The sequence below is a fragment of the Amblyomma mixtum genome, chromosome 8 (genome assembly GCF_055824585.1).
Source record: "Amblyomma mixtum isolate Tamu chromosome 8, ASM5582458v1, whole genome shotgun sequence".
In the NCBI taxonomy this organism is placed as follows: domain Eukaryota; kingdom Metazoa; phylum Arthropoda; class Arachnida; order Ixodida; family Ixodidae; genus Amblyomma; species Amblyomma mixtum.
Genome location: NC_143019.1, coordinates 82,368,166 through 82,387,949, shown reverse-complemented (window position 1 = coordinate 82,387,949; position 19,784 = coordinate 82,368,166). Strand labels below are relative to the sequence as shown.

The 19,784-nt window shown below is 50.1% G+C and overlaps 1 protein-coding gene and 1 pseudogene across 1 annotated transcript in view; one reads left to right on the top strand and one right to left on the bottom strand.

The window, feature by feature from the left end:
• LOC149333220 (saccharopine dehydrogenase-like oxidoreductase) overlaps window positions 1–10,554 on the bottom strand; it is a 55,165-nt gene extending 44,611 nt beyond the window's left edge. Inside the window, exon 1 of the mRNA XM_089557681.1 lies at window positions 10,374–10,554. Within this exon, the coding sequence (XP_089413807.1) occupies window positions 10,374–10,554 (181 nt within the window). The remainder of the gene's footprint in view (window positions 1–10,373) is intronic.
• A 4,227-nt stretch (window positions 10,555–14,781) lies between these two features.
• LOC149333219 (uncharacterized) lies at window positions 14,782–19,445 on the top strand (annotated as a pseudogene).
• The last annotated feature ends 339 nt before the right edge of the window (window positions 19,446–19,784 follow it).

Genomic DNA, 19,784 nt, shown 5'->3' with positions numbered 1-19,784 from the left:
TAGAGTGATGGGCTCCTGCCATTGCTTCTGATGGCGGTGGCTTCTGGGGGGTGAAGGCTTAACTCTTTTGCCCTCAGGCTCCGAAGCGGCGACCATCAGGAGAGTGAACCTAGGTGGAAAGTAGAGGTGAGCTAGAGGGTGACGATGGGCCAATCTCACGGTAGGTGGCGGCTTCTGCAAGGTCGAGGCTTCGCAACTTAACTGTCACACAGCGACACGGGGTCATCGCGGAGCTGCACAACAGCTGTTGTCGCAGTAAAAAAAAATGGTAGGCGATTGATCATACGACGTAATGCGACAAATGTTCGTTAGCAGTAGTGGTGTACTTTTAGCTTTTTAAATTCAGCGTTTCCCGACTTCGTCTTTGAATTTGAATTCGCATTCACTTCTTTCTTCCGCTGCTCATGGACATCTGGTGAGTGGTTGCATGGAGGGTGGAATAGGGTGGATGGCGCTTTTGAAGATTCAAGGTGGGTAGAAGTTGAAGTGCCTGTTGAGAGGAGCGACAACTTTCTTTCTTGCTCATAGCCAACAATTCTGGAAAAAGGGCATTTTTGAACAGGAAAGAGTATACGAGCGCAATTTTTTCATGTATTGTAAGATTTCACTATAACAATCATTATGCCCGCCGATCTCCCGTCGGTTGGCTTTAGTTTTTTTGCTATTAACGTGTGTTTTTTTTTTTTTGTTAAAAGCGTTCCCCATTGGTCTTCTATGGCAGCCTTAGCTGCTCGATGCGAGCGGCGGAAACACTATAAAACAAAGGTTTTGCTACATATCGGAAGAATGGACCATTACCTTCAATATTTCAATACATTACAGTTTTCCAATATTCAAAATTTTTGACCTAGAATGTTGAAAACGGTGCCGTGTGCCCCAGCCGCGAAGTGACCGACATCCGTAATCTCTTTCTTATCAGTGCACACTCGCTCTGGGACCTTGGTATCTTCGCTATCTCGAGGAACGCGGGCGTTCGCATGTGGACGGACGCACTCCACATCGGCTCCGTGTCTTTTCGAAGATTCCGACCGAATTTTCACGTGGGCCACCAAAACTTTTCGGCTACATCGACGGATAACGTCACCTGGACCACGGCGACACCACTCTTGAGCCGGTAGGCCCATTTTTTGGACTTTTATAGGACTTTTGAGTGGCCACCTGCGGCCGGGAGCGCTGAGCCTAGCGTAGGCCTAGCGCACTCCCGGGGCGGGCCCGTGCGGTGCTTGCGTGTCTAGACATCGGCCAGCATGGAACCCCGGGACGCTGACGACCCCATCATGAATGAACCTACCCGGACCTCGGCCCAAGGTTCGGCGAATATTGAAGGTACGGGGGAATCTCCTGCCGCGTCGCCGGTCAATGCGAGCCCCGGACTCGGGGACGCAGTGACCGAGGCCATGGAGACCTCGCCACCGCAGCGGGACGACGGGGCCGACATCGACCCACTGCAAGACGAAGACATGGATCGTTGGGAGCTTGTTTCTTACAAACGGCGCCTAAAAAGGAAAGGCTCGAAGAAAGGCTCGAAGGGGCCAGGCGATCCCCGGGAAGAAGCACACAAGATAGCGCCGACAGCCGCAGCTGGTGGAGCAGAGACGCAAGTGAGTGGCGTGCCGCGCTTTACATTAAAACCACATCTGGCGGGAGCGCAGCGGCAGATAAGGCCACGTCCGCCGCCGCTACCGAAGGATGATATCAAGATCATTTATCGCCCCAAGGGAGGCCTAAAAATCAGCGAAATCCGTGTCGACCAGGCAACGCAAGCCCTCGTCGCGGCCAGCGGAGGAAAGATCAAGGAAGAAGACTTCATCATGAGACTCCGGCCCGGATCGAACATCATGATTGCGAGCACGCCCGACCTGGACATCGGCGACGTGCTCAGGAAGATCGAAAAGCTCACGATCAATGACCAGACGTATGCGACCAACACCTATCCAGCCCTACCGGACGACCTGAAGCGTGCGGTAATCCACGGCGTCATGCCGGGGCAATCACCGGCCCTACTGAAATCGAGGCTGCGGCTTCGATCCCAAGGAGTGAAGATCCTGGAAGCGAGAATGCTGGGCAAGTCGGAAACGGCGCTCATCACGTTCGACGGCCCGTATATCCCGCAGTGGGTCATCTACCGCTCCGGAGAATTCAAGACCTACCCATATCGTCCTACGAGGCAGATCTGCTACGTGTGCGGAGAGCAAGGCCATCGTTCGGACGTCTGTCCAACGCCGAACACCAAGCTCTGCAGGACGTGCGGCACACACGACCCACCAGAAGGCCACCCGTGCAAGGCCAAATGCATGGTGTGCGAAGGCGACCACGTCACCAGGGAGTGCCGTCGACGCCTCAAGACTACTGACGAGCTCCGGGGCAGCACGACCGGCGGCCGGCAGTCCCGGAAACAACAATGGCAGCAGCAGCAGCAGCAGCAGCAGCCGCAGCAGCAGCAGCAGCAGCAGCAACAACAACTGACGCAGCAGCAACAACCGCAGCAGCAGCAGCAGCGGAACCCGCACCTGAGTCGAGAGCGCCGACCCAGGTGGCTTAGCTCGGAGCGAGACCATGGCCGCTCCTCGAGCCGAGGCCCTAGCACCGTGCGAGATCGCAGCCAGAGCCGATCCAGGGATGACTCTTTCCCGCCGCTCAACCGGTCAACGGCCAAGCCGAAGCAGCAGCAGCAGCAGCCGCCGCAGAAACAACAGAAGAAGGGCGGCGTCAAGGTGAGCTGGGGAGCGGGCTCTCCAAACCCACTGATTCCGCACTCGGATCCAGATAATATTACGCGTAACTCGAAAGAAATTAAAGCACTAAGAGAGGAGAATGCACATCTCCGAAAAAAAATCGATGACCTCATTAAAGAGATGCAGGCTCAGAGAACAGGGCACGTACCGCGGCCCCCGACCCCGGCGGCCGAAGTGCAACGAAGTGCAACCCCCTTAGCAGTGAACCCCGAAGAATTAAGAGCTTTCATGCAGCGCATGGATGATTTCATGATTCGCACCGAAGGACAGTTCCGCCAAACTCATGCAAGATTAGATGCCATGCAGGTCCAACTCAACCTGTCAGAACAGAACGTCACATTACTACAGCAAAAAGTTTCGTTGCAGGACCAAAGCTTCCGCAACCACGTCAAAAGTCAAAATACGCAACGAATAACAAACGAGGCCCGGGACAGGCTCATACACGAGCGCCGTTTTGGAACTGAAGGCTCCAATCAGAACAATGCCCAAAATCATGACTAAACAAACTCCACTTAAAATCTGGCAATGGAACTGCAGGGGGTACCGCCAAAAGCAGGGACTCCTAATGCAGTTTTTACATACGCAAGGCTCCACACCCGATATAATAGCTTTACAGGAAACTAACACGACACCGTCACTCAGGGGATATACGTGCTACGATAGCGGACGCACGGCAACCTTGGTCAGCAAAAAGTTGGTAGCCATAGCCCATGACCCAATTCCCAACACCAAAATTGAACACTTAGTGACGGAAATTATTCCCAAAAAGAAGCGTAAGGAAAAGAGTGTCTTTATCGTAAACCTCTACAGCCCGCCTCGCCAGCGGGACGCGAATTTTGATACACTCTTTCTAGGGGCCAGCAAACTTGCGAAAAGCAACTCGTTGCTCATTGTAGGCGACTTCAACGCTCGCGGACAGCAATGGGGATACCCCACTAATAATCACAAAGGTATACAGGTCGAGGACGCGGCGGAAGCGATCCAATGTACCCTCTTAACAGACGAACTTCAACCCACGCGCCTTGGCACTTCGATCTGCCCGGATACGTGTCCGGACTTAACGTTTGTCAGGGGAGTGAAGCACGCAACGTGGGAGAATCTGCTGGAGAATCTAGGCAGTGACCACTATATCCTGAAGACCACGATAGCAGCCACCAACATCAAGCGCAAGCTCGGCACAGCCAAGATCACCAACTGGCCGGCTTTCCGCAAGGCTTGCGCGGACCTGGAAGGGGGGATTACTTCCATAGATGATTGGTGCCAACAACTTAAAGACATCCAGAAGCGGTACACTCAGGAAGTGGATCGCACCGAGCAAACACCAGAGGTGGACCCTCGGCTCATCAGGCTATGGGAGGCACGTCGAGGACTCACCAAGCGCTGGAAGAAGCAGCGCTTTAACAGGAAGATCAAGCTCAAGATCGCAGAAGTCACCAAGATAGCGGAGGAGTACGCGACCCAACTGGCCAGGCAGAGCTGGCAGCAGTTCAGTAGCTCGCTGGACGGCACCCTCAGCACGGCGAGAACGTGGTGTATACTCAAGACCCTCCTCGACCCTACCCAAACCAGGGCCGAAAGCGGGAAAGCTATCCGCAGACTCGTCCACACCTTCGAGGGTACGGAAGAGGAACTGCTAGATAAGGCAAAGAGAAATGCTACGGCACGACCTTGCCTGCGGCATACGCGAAACCATACCTGGGGAAACCGAACACCCACTTAGACAGGCCGATCACCAGGGAAGAAGTGTTCGCTGCCATAAAGGCATGCACGCGCAACACTGCGGCGGGAGCAGACAAGATCCAGAACGCACTCATACGCAACCTCAGCGACGAGGCGGTCGACCAACTGACCACCTTCCTCAACGGGCACTGGGCCGCAGGAACGGTTCCTGAAGAGTGGAAGCATGCAGAGGTCGTAATAATCCCCAAACCGGGTAAGAAACTCCAGATCGAAAATCTCCGACCTATCTCACTCACCTCCTGCCTAGGCAAGCTCTACGAGCGAGTCGTTACTCGGAGGCTCCAAAGCTACATGGAAGACGAAGACCTGTACCCCCACAGTATGTTCGGCTTCCGAGCCCACCTCTCCACCCAGGACGTCCTCTTACAACTCAAAGAGGAAGTCCTCACCAACGTCCCGAGCGTAGGCGAGAACGTGGTTATGGCCCTGGACATCAAAGGAGCCTTTGACAACGTTAGCCACACGGCTGTAATGGAAGGACTTGACAACCTCCACTGCGGCGAGAAGATTCACAGCTACGTGAAGGCCTTTCTCTCCAACCGCACTGCAACGGTTGGGCTCGGAGACCTTCGCAGCGCTAAATTTTCGAACCCCAACAAAGGCACACCTCAAGGGTCCGTCATCTCGCCACTACTTTTCAACGTGGCCATGATCGGCCTCGCGAGACAACTCGAGAAGATCGAAGGCATACAGCACGCAATATACGCTGACGACGTCACGGTCTGGGTTACCACTGGGTCACTCGGCCAGAAAGAAGAACGACTGCAAGCAGCGGCTACCTGCGTGGAAGAATATGTCAGTGCACGAGGCCTCGCCTGCTCCACCGAAAAATCAGAACTCCTGCGAGTCCACAAAGGGAAACACAAGGAAGGGCCCCTCAATGTCTCCCTCGAAGGACAGCTAATTCCCGAACGAGACAAGATACGAGTCTTGGGAATGTGGCTGCAGAGCAACCAGCGATGCGGCCATACGCTCGGCCTTCTCAGGCAATCGACCACTCAGGTCGCCAGAATGATCACGCGCGTGTCGCAGAAGCGGAGCGGCATGCGAGAGGGGGATACCCTGCGCCTGGTTCAGAGCCTGGTGGTCAGTCGCGTGGGTTACGCCCTCCCGTACTTCAGCCTCAACAAAGGAGAAGTGGATAGTGCAGATACCATACTCCGCAAAGCTTACAAGACTGCCCTGCATCTACCAATGACCACCTCCAACGAAAAACTACTGGCTCTTGGAATTCACAACACCTTCGAAGAGATCAAAGAAGCCCAACTGGTCACGCAGTTAGCTAGGCTCCAGCAGACTCCTACGGGGCGCTCGCTCCTTAGGCGACTGGGGCTAGGCCGAACTGCGGAATTCGAGAATCGTACTGCGAGCATACCGGACGCAATTCGCCAGACGCTAAAGGTTCGCTCCCTTCCCCGGAACATGGACCCCAACTTGCATGCGGCCCGTAGGGCAGCCCGGGCGAGGTATGTAAAACAAAATCTAGCTACAAAATCCACAACGGTATACACGGACGCGGCTCCGTATACAGGAAGCTCACATAACAGCACAGTGGCGGTAGTTATTGATTCGAACTTAAAGGAATTAGCTAGCGCCTCAGTGAGGGATTGCACGGTAACCGAAGGGGAGGAGCTGGCCGTAGCTCTAGCGGCGGTAGCCGGTTATCGAAGCAACATGTCCCTTACCATCCTTACAGATTCGAGAGAAGCGTGCCGTAACTACATGAACGGCCGCATAGGTCGCGCCGCGCTCCGGCTCCTCCAGAGCGCGACCCCACCAAAAGTCACACACAGCATTTACTAGGTGCCAGGACACACCGACATAGCCGGGAACGAACGCGCCGACGAGGTAGCTCGAGAGTATACGAGCCGAGCTTCCTCCCAATCAGACGATCTACCCGACCGAGTCAGCCCTACGTACTCAGACATTCTCAACTACTATAAGGGGGTACGGATCCGCTATCCGCCGCCTCATCCTGATCTAAATCAACTAGAGGCAGTGTATTGGCGAAGATTGCAGACAGGAACATTCCCAAACCTGCATATCCTTAGCAAGATTTACCCGACGCAATATCGGGACACTTGCCCGTGGTGTGGTAGCAAACCATCGTTGTACCACATCACGTGGGAATGCAGTAAAAACGACAACTTTCGCAAAGACCCGAGTGCAGAACAGTGGGAGAGCCGGCTCTCCAGCGGCGATCTGGGTTGCCAACAAGGTCTTATCCAGCACGCCCAACGAGCAGCGAAGCTCAGCGGAGCCCTGGAATAGGGGCACCGACCCTGTGAGCAGAAGGAAGATGGACCTGTTCTTTCTCGTCTGCTACTAGCACCTTTCTAGAGCAATTAAAGTCTTTCCTACCTACCTACCTACCTTCGCTATCTCAGCAGTGGCGGCCGCACTTTGCTGGAGGTAAAATGCAGCAACTTCAGTATGCTTTGCAATGCCAGTGTGCGTCGATGATCCCTACTTGGGCGAAATTAATCTGGAACCCCCTACTATGGCCACTCTTTCTCTCTATCTACTGTCACACCTCCCCTCCCCTGTCCCTCCGCTGTGAAGAAGAATTGATTGATGCGTAAACATGGTTAAGGAGGTAATGTGAACTCAACATGTGCCACAGCTCAAAAACACCGAAACGCAGACAAAAAAAGACCGATATAAGAGCTTGCCTGAGGTCTCTTTCTAACTACGTCTCGTCATGTTTGCGCAGGCATACGAGTGGTAATTGCTGCGCCCCTCCATTGCTCATAAAAAGGTTCAGCAGGGTTTAACCAAAGGTTATACCCAAAGCTTGAGCGATAGCTCTCGTATGGCTTGACGGACGGTCCCGACTCCTCTTCTTGCGTGGCTAATGAGGCAAACGCGCCCAAATCACCAAGGCCAAATTTTGTCAATGCCCTGAACCAAATCTGAAGGCTACCATCGTCTCGGGCACGCTCAATTATGGTTGGACATCGATTTTGGTCCAAATTGGCGAGGTTTTAGTTTCTTTGGTGGCCCGGGACAAATGCAGCTCAAGGTCATGCCAAGGTCGAACTTATGCACATCCTGGAGATCTTATGCATCTAGTACAGCTATCGCTCTAACGATTTGCACTTGTCGCTTATCATCATACAGGTGCTAGAAACGCACTGTGCACGTGGCAGTTAGCGGAAAACATGCCAGAACGTAATCCAGATAGGTGGAGAAAGAAACGGCGTCAAGAAACCGCGCATACACACCAGCGGGAATTTGAGAAACTAACTTCTTGCCGTTACAGGTCAATGAAAAAAAAAACGCGAACGAAAACATGTTGTGTCGGTCAGCCTTCGGCCTTCTAACCTAACTAGCACTGAGTGACAGTCTATACCGTCCATTACTTCTTAAACACGCACAGCTCCGGTTTGAGCGCATTCTTGGCTAACGCGACGGTCAGTTCTTCGACGATAACAGCGACACGCGGCTGCAATGCGGTGTGCGCAATTGTGCAAGTGCCTCATAAAATTCCTGGACGTAAAGCAGGACAGCTTTAGTTTTATGGGCATCTGTTTTAAGGTGAGACAGATATTTGTGGCTCGGGCCGGCATCTATGCCTTCCTTTGTAATGACTTCCGTTATTTGAAAGCCACTTCTAACTCTACATTCAGAAACATTCTAGGGTGCTTTCTTCACTACAGGCCGGTTTGAAGTTAATCCCAGGTCAGCTGCATTTTTCAACTCGCGCAGCGAGCTTGTGCCATCAGCTCCATTGCAATGAATATTGAATTTTTTGTGAGCATACCATACGCATCAATATGCTAAACAAGAATGGCTAATGTGTTTTCTTCCAACACACCCGCTCTGATTTTATACCTAGGTACAGTCAAGAATATGGTTCTCACGTACTGCCATGAATAAGATTGAATTTTTCTCAGTCCTCGGAAAGCTTTCTCACCATCGGTCGAGGACGAATTGCTGGCATCTGCACCAACGCCAGCTGCTCAAGGCTGCTGCTTGTTTTCGAAAGGTGGAACAAGGGGGCAAGTGTGTTGAAGGCTCGGTGCTGACATTCCCCATAAAAATTAAACTGCTCATTGTTTTTGCGTTTTTTTTTTGTATGGTAAATCGAAGCATGCTTGCCACCAGCTCCTGCGCACCACGGTTCTTTCCCTAGCTTTTATTTATTTATTTATTTACAATACCCCTAAGGGCCCTCGTGCGAGGGTATTACATAGGTGGGCGGGGGGGGGCGATACAAGCATAAAAATATGGCACAGGAATTTGACCAAAATACACGTAATAATGAATTAAAACTAGTAATGTACACAAATAATAACAACAAACAACGCAGAATAAAATACTCAGTAAATGCACATAATACAACAAAAATACCAAATCTGTTAGTCCATGGTTTGCTTTAACGAATGCTGAAACGATTTGCGTATATTTTTTTTAAGTGCACCTAGAGGCTATAGTTTTTGTCCCACAATTGCGATTATTCACTGCTTTTCTCTTTAACAGTGTACATTTCCTTTTTCCTACGCATAATTTATATATTACTTGATATGTCGATGCTACTGCATTGCAACGGTTTTCTGGTCCTCGTCAAGTTTGCTCGTAAGAACTTCTAGTTGTTCGGGCACGGAGAATGACTTTATTATTCCTTGTTTATTGCAGCGTTCTGATATTCCTGTCTATTGTGTCTATTCATTAATTGTGTTTGTTTATTACTCAGCATTTCTTCGAATTACGTTCGCTCGTTATTGTTATCATTTCTGGCGTCTGCACTGTGTTCGCTATATCGTGTTCGCTCTCTGTGGAGCGTCTCTGAGAAATTGAGTGAGCCTGTACCGTATGCATGTTTGCGCTTTTAAGCGACACCGCCGGCCAACAGTAGGGTGAACCGGATATTGTATTTACGAAAACAGCAAAAACCTGACATGGCTAGCAAATTATGACTCGATATTTAGGCTATTTAGCTAAGGACATCTACAACTTTCCACACACCACCGACTATGGTATAATGTGCAAGTGTATGAGTTGTGAAGAAGCGAAGCTTGTTGGGCCAGTTGGTGCATGGTAAGTGGAAAACCAGCGGAAAGGACGCGTTCAGAAGCAGGCGAAGCACACAGGACAACGCTGGCGTTGTCCTGTGTACTTCTCCTGCTTGTGAATGTGTCCTTTCCGCTGGTTTTCCTTATGAGTTGTGACACCAGGTATCCTATACGAGCTTAAATCTACGGCTACCAGAAGCGTGTAGTCCTTCATGGTTGGCTTGGGAGCGGTTCAGATTAACGCACTTGTAAGAAACGACGCTTTGCACTGGCAGCCTTCACCCACGCTCATTCCATTTCGACACGGGATATTCACCTCGATGTGCAATGTCGGTAGAAGTTACAGCACTGGTGTGGTCCAAATTTCTACGGAGCCCTTCACTGCACAGGACGTTTCCCTATTTTTCCTTTCTTCCCGAACTCCCTCATCCCTTCCCTCACGGTGAGGACGTGATGTCTACCCATGGTGAGAAATTGGCGCACCTCTCCGTCTTTCATAACCTCCTCTTCTGCGCTTCCTGGCAAGCGCTGGACTCCTACGAAAGTTGTCTATAGATGGTCTATAGACTTCTGTAGACTCTATTGCTTTCCTCTTGATATTTTTGTCTATTCACAGTCTATAGACTTTCTATAGACAAAAGTCTACTAAAAGTGCATGGCCGTAAGTCTACAGGTTGTTTATAAATTGTCCATAGGATTTTTATTGCCTATAAACTATTCTCTATGATTCGACTATCTAGAGGCTATAGACTTTATAGACAAAAAGTCTACGGACAGTCTTTAGATTGTCTCAAGACATTTCTGTAAGGGCCGAGGAACGTTCAGGCCGATCTCTGACAACACCTCAAGTCCAGCCCCACCGTTGGAAAGCTGCGATGCCCACCTTGCAGTTCGAGGTTCGTGGCCGCCTCACGCAACGTCTTCCGCAGCCTCTCGACGCAGCGACCGGCGATGCCCCAGCGCAGTCCTTCGGAAGAGCGCTGCAGCTCTTCGACCACGTACGCGCCCGCCACGCCCGTAGCTCCGAAAAGGACGATGTCGAGCTCCCGAGCTGAGGACGACATACCGCTTCCTCACGACTCGCTCCTTCCAGATGTGTTTTCGGGAGACCTCTGACCGACAGTGACGATTCACAAACAACTTCTCGCTGGCCTCGACCCGGACAAACGACTCTTCAACGTTGTAGCAAACTCCGCAGCGAATGTCGTTCTGTGAACTGAGATGCTCCCCGCGAGCGCCCGAGTACGTTTACGGCAACTATTACTACGTACAGCACGAAAACAGGTTAGCCGTTCAGCAGCGCACAAGGCAACGGAGAGGGGAACTGGGAGACACAGGAAAAAAAAAAGTTCTACTGCGCCGCACTTCCGCCACGCCGTCGGCATCTGCATTGGTCAACGCTCCTTACACAGCAGCGAAAACAGCAGCAGGAGGGCAGCGATTTTCCTTCTACGGTTTGTTTTCAGATTGGCTGTACCTGGCAATGCTGGCCACCTGCATACTGTTCATTTTTTAACTACAGATAGTGCAGGCTTACGGTTAGAGTGTTTCTTTCCCATCTGAGGATGACAACCTCGACACGAAGAAAAAAATTTATAAAGAGCCCCTTTAGACAGTGACAGATTGTCAGTCTTGCTGGCATTTCATGATCGTGGCTTAGAAAAGGTCCATGCAAATCAGCTAGCCAATTACTACAGGGACTGCAGCTGGTTCTCTGCAAAGGAAATGATAGGATACCAGTTTTAAATGGCGCAAGGCATGAAGGCACATGCCCGCTGTTGGTCACTGCCTGTGCAACAGACATGCACGCAGCGAAGGGGGGGGGGCGAAGGGGGGCCTTGCCTTTCCTCAAATTTTAAGTTCCATACTGCCCCCCCCCCCCCACACACACACACACCCACACATTTATTAAGCGCCATGACGTTAATCCTGAGATTTCACAGATATCTGGGCTTCTGTTACAGCCCTGTTTAGCCGAGGCTTGAAGTGATCGCCAATGATCGCCAACGTTTTTGCTTTGGTCAAAGGCGTTCCCCATTGGTTTTCTATGGCAGTCTTAACCGCTCAATGTGAGTGATGGAAACACTCTGAAAGAAAGATGTTGCTACACATCGCAAGAATAGGCCATTACCTTGGATATTTCCATAAAAATAGCTTACAATTTTTTAATATTCATTTATTTATTTTCCAATGTCAATCCCATCTGGGAGCGTAGCCGGAAGGGCATTCCAAAATTCAAAGGCAAAAAATATAGCAATGACAATTAATCACAGTACATATAAGGATATTACACAAAATTATACATCAGGAAATACGGATAGGAGTTAAACTAGAATGAGGAGCGTGTGAGAACAATTTGGCGGACTATTAGTTATACCATAAGATAAACACACAAGAGAGGAACTAGTTCGCAATCATAAAAGAAGACAATAATTATGGACACGTAAGTAGTTTATTTTCATCAAGAGTCATAAAATCATTTAATGTTAGACTTTTAAGAATGGATATGTTCAAGGTGTTCCATTCGCGTATAGCACGAGGAAAATACGAATATTGAAAATAGTCCGTACGGAATGAAAACTCGTTTATTGTGCGTATGTCGTTATTCCGTGTTTGCGGCGTTTGTGATTTTGGTAGGTATCTTGAAGTGTAAACTTTTGATTGATTGTGTATGAGTGGTACATGATTTTAAGGCGCGCTAGTTTTCCTTGGTTTTAAAAGGTTAGTAGTCCTGCATGCTTGTGTAGTTCTGGTGGCGAGTCTGTGAACCTGTGTTTGTTAAATATACAATTGACCGCCTTCCTATGCATTCTTTCTCGTTGTTTAATCAGCTTGTTAGTGAAAGGAAACCAAACAGTATTAGCATATTCGAGAACTAGCCTGACAAATGTATCTTTGTTTCAGATGGCGGTCGTTTAAGGCGTCTGTTAAAAAAAATAACTGTTTTAAGGCGGTTGATGTGACATCGTTAACATGAGAATCCCATCTGAGGTCAGAGGACAGTGTTATGCCTAAACATTGGTGTTCGCTGACCGATGCAGGAGGTATGCTGTTTAATGAGTACTGAAAAATTGATCCATGTTTCATTCTGATTACAGATAAACTAAGTGATTTTTTTAATATTCAGTCATCTGCCATACTTCGCACCACTTGGTCACTGCGGCTAATGCGTTATTTAAAGCTATATGATCATTAAGGTGTTAATTTCCTGGTGAAGCACAAGTCGTTGACAAAAAGTTTAATATTCTGAGAAATACTCGCAGGTAAGCCATTTATAAAAATTAAAAATAATACTGTAGCTAGAAAACGTCCTTGTGGCACACCGGATGTTACATTCGCTCTTGCTAATTTCGACGAATTGATAATCAATAATCCAGTCTACAATGGGGCCGGCTCCGAAGGTTGCTCCAAGTTTCGTAATGAGTTTAGTGAGGGATACGCGGTCCAAAGCTTTAGAAAAGTCTAATAAAACGAGGTCAATTAGTTTCTACTGATCAATAGCGAAGGATATGTCATGTGTCAGTTCAATTAGCATCGTGACTGTCGAATGTTCTCAGTGGAGCCCTGGACTAGGGGCCCAACCTTGCTGAAGAGAAGCCTCAAGTCGCCGGCGCCACGAAAGACGACGGAGGCTTCGAATCCGCGAATCTCTTAAAAGATCTCAATAAAAGTTTGCTACTACTACTACTCTTTACGAAAGCCGGGCTGAAAAGGCGTTATTATTTGGTTTTCTTCTAAATAGGATGTTATGTGCTTTACGATAATGTCCTCGAGTAGCTTGCATGCTGTGTTCTTAGTGAAATTGGTCTGAAGTAGAATGGATCTGATTTACTTCCTCTTTTGTGAATTGGTGTTATATTATTAGCTCTTTATTCATTGTTATTTAAAATTTTTGTCCAAGACTATTAGGCATGTACTTAGCCTTCCTTCCGTAGCCTCCCCGCCTCTACTTTAGGTCCTTGCTGCCTGCAGCGCCGCTGTGTCGCAGGCCGATTCGGCCGGTTCCTTGCGAAATTGACCATTTCGTTTTCTTTCCCGAATTCTTCCTTCTTTATTTCCTCGTCAATCACTCAGCATCTCGTATTTCCGTTGCCATTCAGCGCCCTGTGTATTTCGTCTCTTTAATTTCCTTTCCTGTTTCTACGTGCTACTTTAAGACTCGTTTAGAGGAAAGTGAAAGGCCAAAAAGCGGGTGTAAGCGGCGTGCGATGGTTGTCGGGGAGACAGCGCTTAGAGCAGGTTATGCAGTATGTTCAGATCAGCGGCCTCTGGGGTACAGGAGAATCTCCACGTGGCGTCTTTGTGGTGTTGACGCGAGCGACTCAACGCACTTGGTCCGCGTGTGTCGATAGCAGCGCATTTTTGGTTTCCTTCATGGCCGGTGACGCACATTCCTCACTTGCCGGGCGGGCAGTTACAGAGAGCGCATGGATACAGGAACTTGTGACGGTGGCTGGCTGATCGCGGCGGCGACGGACAGACGACCGAGAAGACGATGGCGCCATCGCTTTACCGTCATTAGCCTTCCCGTTTAGCCTCCTCTGGGCTAGAGATCACAGTGTGCTCTCATTGGTTTTCTTGGACGAATTTCAGCGCCCTTAATGTGAGGCGCCTCGTTGTCGGTAGAGATTGCCTGCCGCTAACCCATCATCCCGGCGTGGACACATCACTCATAGTCACTCAGAAGCTCTGAGCATTTTGTGCATTAAAAAGAGTGCGATGTCCAACAAGCAGCCATGAATTTCTTCGGCGAGCGTAAAGGCAACAATAAAACTGCTGCATCTCCTTCGCGCCAGGACTCAGCGCTGTCGTCACACCTGCCGCTAAATGAGGCAGAATGCGAGGCCGTTGTTCGTCTCCACGGCTATTCATTGTAGAATGAACCACTCAGCACCATGAAAAGACTAGACATTAGCGTCCAAGAAAAACTCGTCCGATAGGAGAAAAAGCGCACAAAGACACCAGGAGAGGCTAGTTAACCCCCCATAAGCATTTTTTCGAGGCCTTCCAACTGAGTTGTCGACAAATCCATCATATTCAATGTATCATTCCCAAACTTAAACTGCTGTTGTTATGTTCCAACTCTCTTCACTCCCGATCAAATGCCATCTTATAATTAACACATCTCCAATGAAAAACTTTAATTTGAAACCAAACGTTTCTTAGCCGGCTCGGCTCCTTCTTCAGCGGTAACTGCGGTAGTAGTAGTAAGTGGGTGAACAGAAAACGGAAAGGAAACTACACCGACCTGTGACTGGCGATTTGTCCGCACAACCACTGCCGGCGTGCCGATGTCGCCTCCAGGAAGGTGAGGAGGGACTGTAGAGCCTTGAGAGCATTGACCTTGACCTTGAGAGACCTTGCGAGCAAGTTTCCTTCAGAGGAAACTTGCCGAATGTGCAGGAAGTCCCAGAGTCCTGGCATTGGCGCAAGAGATGCTCAGTCGTCTCTTCCCGGTGGCCGCAGCGAGGACAGTCCGCAGTGGAGCTAATTCCTTGCGGTGAAGCCTAGCCCCAGCCAAAGAGCAGCTTACCCGGAGCCGCAGGAGGGACCTCTGCCGTCTTGAAATCCCCATGTCCGGCAGGAGTTGTGGGTGTGTCCTTTGGGCAATCCTGGGTTCGGAGTGCTCCAGTAAAAGCTGCTGCTCTGTGTTGGTCCTGGCAGCATCCAATGGGACCACGGCAGTACAGAAGGGAGTTGAGGTCCCATTGGCTGCTTTCGCAAGGGCGTTAGCAGCCTCACTGCCCGGAACTCTGACGTGCCCAGGGATCCAGGCTACGGAGATGGAGCAGCCGCGAGTGGAGAGGCTATTGAGCCTGGCAGCCAACTTACGGACGATGAGGAGCGGCCACCGCGGCTGAAGCTGTAGGGTCACCCTGGAGTCGGACAGGATGGCTGCCAGCTCTGCTGTGGTAGAACTGTCCACCAGGTCCTCCTCCAAGGTTTCCGCCACCCCTGACGGAGGCCAACTGCTGGGGTGAGACGCTGCGATCTAGCCCCCGGTGCTCGAAGGTGTTCCCGGGGCCCGTGGCCGAGGTCTGATCGTGGAGGGGGTGGAAGGCATTCCGGTTGCCCTCCCACAAGTTGCTCATATGCAAGGGCAGTCTGGCCCATGAGTGAATGGGGATGGCTAAAGAGGCGCTCCAGGAGGGGGCGTCCGTCAGCGACCAGACGAAGGCGCCCGATGTGACGGAGCGCTGACTGTTGGGCCTGCAGCTCCATGCGCCAAACACCCGCCTCTGGAAGTGTGTCAGGGACCTGGGAGTCACGGAGGAGGCACAGGCGGATGGCAGCCCTCTAGCAGCGCTCGATGGTCAGCTGCTGGCTGATGCTAAGATCAACCAGCTGAAGGGCGTAGAGGAACTGGGCCCCAGCCATGGCTTGGATGCCGTCCCCGTACCCTGACCACCTGTTTGTATGAAGCCTTGACCACGGTGGAAGAATATACCAACCATTTCTGGCCGGCGGGCTAAGCGGTCCGTAAAGCAGCCTCCGAGGAGGAATGAGTGGGATTGAGGATGGGGGATACTGCCTTTGGGGAAGGACATTCCCAAAGGTAGTGGAAAAGTGTGGGTCTGGGCACGCCACATGTGTTGCAATCAGGAGGAAAGGTGGGGTGAAAGCATGAGAGACGGCGGGGTGAAATAAAGCAGCCTGTCTGTAATTGTCGCCATGTAGCGCTGGATAAGGGTGACAAGGTACTGTGGGGTGGTGGCAGTGTCATGCGGCTGAATTTGTAAATGTGGTGATTTGGTGATATGTAGAGAGGACCAATGGGGCATCTTGTGCCAGGTTAAGTGCCTGATCATCAGGGGTCCGGGAGGAGAGTTCTCGGGCCAGCGCATGAACGCGCTCATTACCGGGGATCGAGGCATGCCCAGGGTCCCACGACAGAGTAACCATTCGGTCGAGAGAGGTCGCCGTGGTAAGAATACGGTGTGTTGCCGGCGTCGCCACGCCCTTTAGGTAGTGGCGGTACGCGGCCTGGGAATCTGTGCAAATTTCGGTTATGTTTTTGTCAATGATGGAGTGGGCCAGAGCAAGTGCGATGGCGGCGCCTTCCGCCTCTGCAGGCGAATTAGTTCGGATAGTGGCGGCGGCCCCTACCACGGTGGCCTTGACTGCTGGCTGCAAAGTGAAGTGGCGGTCGGTTAGGAGGCCCAAGTAACGGCAGGAAGGCCGCCATGGGAGCTCCCGGCCCGCAATGCCGATGCTGGTCTTCCCGCGCCGTGCTCCTGGCCGAGTGTTGGCTTAGAGCTGGTGGCGGAGAGCTGGAGGCCCAACCGTTTAAGGAAGGAGCTGTACCTGGTGATGGAGAGTCATGGCGAATGATCTTGCGTCATTTTCTCGTGCAGGTGTGTGAACAGCATTTCCACGCAGACGACTTAATTACGACGTTGTCTCACCAAGATGAACTACATAGAAAACCATAGAGGTGAAGCGTGATAGCCTACAGTTGAAGAATGATGCTGTGCCTTCTTTGTTTCCAAACTGTCCAAAATACTTGTCTTCAACGCCAAGACAGAGCGAATCGCCAGAGACCAAAAAAAAGGAAGAAGGTAAAATGCTGCCTTGTCGGAGGCTATGAGAAAGTCACTTGAACCTAATGAACTTGAACAGAAAAAAACTGTTTTATCTTACGAGATGCTTGAAAGCTATGCCTCCTGGGACTTGCAACGCGAAATTCTGGGCCGTTTCTGTCGGTGAGAAGTGCGTTAGGTTCCTTCTCACCGAGAACGATCCTTCACCTAATGCGAAATGCGCCTTGGTAGTTCTGCCTGCTCTATCACCTTGTTTTCCTGGCAGAAGTGAAGCTTCAGCCGCTTCCTTTGGGCAGCACTCTGCCAATTCAAGTATGTGACACCTCCAGCCTGTCCTTGCTGCTAGAGGAGCTCGAGAAAGGCTTGTGTAGTATACCTGTGGTGATGAAAAGATACTAAAGTATTGCAGTTTGTCAGATGACTGCTTGCAGACCTCATTGAGGACAGTGATACGCCGAAAGAATATTCTGTTTTGCTGAAAACTCTGATTGAGCAGATAGACCTCCTCGCGGAACAGGTTCTGTATAGCGCAGAGCTGCTGGTATTCGCAAGTATTTTGAATTCAATTTCCGCTCACGCATATCACTTCACAAGAGCTTCATCAAGAGTCATTCTGCCCCATCCTTCCAAACTGCAACGTGTTTGATCAAATTACAAAGATGACCCTCTTCTGGGGCAAAATCAATCACACTGTCTCTCCCACATGAATGGCCACGAAAAGACAGTGACCCTGATGATCGATGAGATCCACATAAAACCATACTTCGACTACAAATGGGGCACAATAGTAGGATCGTCAGTACATTCCTCAGAACCAGCGGCAACAGCCCATGTGTTCATCGTACAATCACTCCTTTCTGCAAAGAAGGACGTCATTCACATATTGCCTGTGAGCAAACTGAGCGCAGAAATTTTGCACGAACATGCCAAGAACATAACCACGAATGATGAGAAAATAGGGCTTAAAATTATCGCTGTGATAACTGACAACAATGCTCTGAACCGCAAGATGATGTCCTTATTTGCTACAAGTCCTCAAGGGAACATTGTCTATCCCCATCCAGACGACAACGCTCGCCTTCTTTTCTACGTGGTCGATCCTGAGCGTGTCTTAAAGTGCATCAGGGACAATTGGATAAGCCAGAAAAACTCTGGAACATGCCTCTATTTCCCTGAAGTGGACGAGTAGAACAATGCCTGAAGGGCATGCTAGTATGAGAGCTGCTTCCTTCGCAGCTGTGCGGCAGCTTTATTTTCCAAAGAAGGCGTCGCTTGTGAAGGCTGCTTACGGACTGAACGCAAAAGCCGTGAATCCAACTTCAATGGAGCGACAAAATGTAAAGCTCGTTCTCGACGTCATTGATATTACAGCTTGTGTCAAATTACCTTAGAACACATGGTTCCGCGTTCAAGATTCCTCAAGCTGAGTCGACCGCTCTTTTCATTGACATTATCCTCACGTGGTGGCAAATAGTTAATGTTAAGACCCCTTGCAAAGCACACAGGCTAAGGGGCAGCATGCATGACCCGTTAAGGTCTGTTGACACACAGTTAGCTTTCCTGAGTGCCGTTGTCGATTGGCTGGACGCTTGGGCGAGGACTGACATCACAAGTGGCTCGTTGACGAAAAATTGCGAATGGCGTGCTATTCTCTGGTAGAACTCTCGCGCTACTGCTTAGAAGACCTTCAAGTACGTTCTGCTGGGCAAGTTTCAGACGGACGCGCTAGAAGACCGGTTCGGCCCTTACAGGCAGCTAGCTGGATCACAGTACCACATTTTCGTGCGTCAGCTCTACGAATGTGAGAAGCTTCGTCTTCAAAATCTTTTGACATTTCCACGCGAGGAAACAGAGTGTGAAGGCGTAAGTGAAGATCTTGTTGCGTGCAACTTTGCTGTGGCTGTCAGGTATAACGATATTACATGTGCCCATTCTGACATGGATGCTATTGTTTACATCGCAGGATACGCTGCTCATGCTGCTTTAAAGAAACTTTCATGCTCTGCTTGCTTCAGCACAATGGTCATTGAAAATCGAGAGATCGAAGCGGAATACCCTGCCATGATAGCTAACCTGTCAAAAGGTGAGCTCAAGTTTCCCCAGACATGCACAATTCACGTGGTACTGTTGACAAAACTAGTTGCAGAGAAGTTGTCTTTCTGACCAACGCGGAAGATTTTCCCTCCTGTAGTAATCAACGTGCTGTTGTGACTTCACAGACGATTTCCCTCCTGGAAGAACATGACAATGAGACATGTGAAAATGGCCACACTGCACAAACTCTCTTGCGCTTGTTAGTTCGCGTTGCAACCAACATTGATTTAAACAACTTTTGCAAACTAAGAAATGACGCCATACGACACAGTGCGCAGGAGAAGGCCGCAGCCCGGAAAGCAGCAACGCTTAAGAATTAAGTTTTATTCCCTAAGCAATAAAAATGCTTTGCGAACACATCTTTGCTGGTGTCTCGTCGTTCCTTATTGTAGGGGTCAGACTATCTGTTCGATATTTCACTTCGACAGGCAAATGCTAACACACGTGGTAGGACTTCAACAGCGCAACATTATTGTGAGTGTCATTATACCTCTGCGAGAAAGTTTTAAGCGAACCACAATGCATTATAAAAACTACCAGAATGCGCAATAACTAGATATACGCGTGTGCAGTCTGTGCAGGTGGGTTTTAATGCAAGACGGACATCACTTACACGATAGAGCGTAATAATTACACCATTAATTAAAGTTAACGAACCA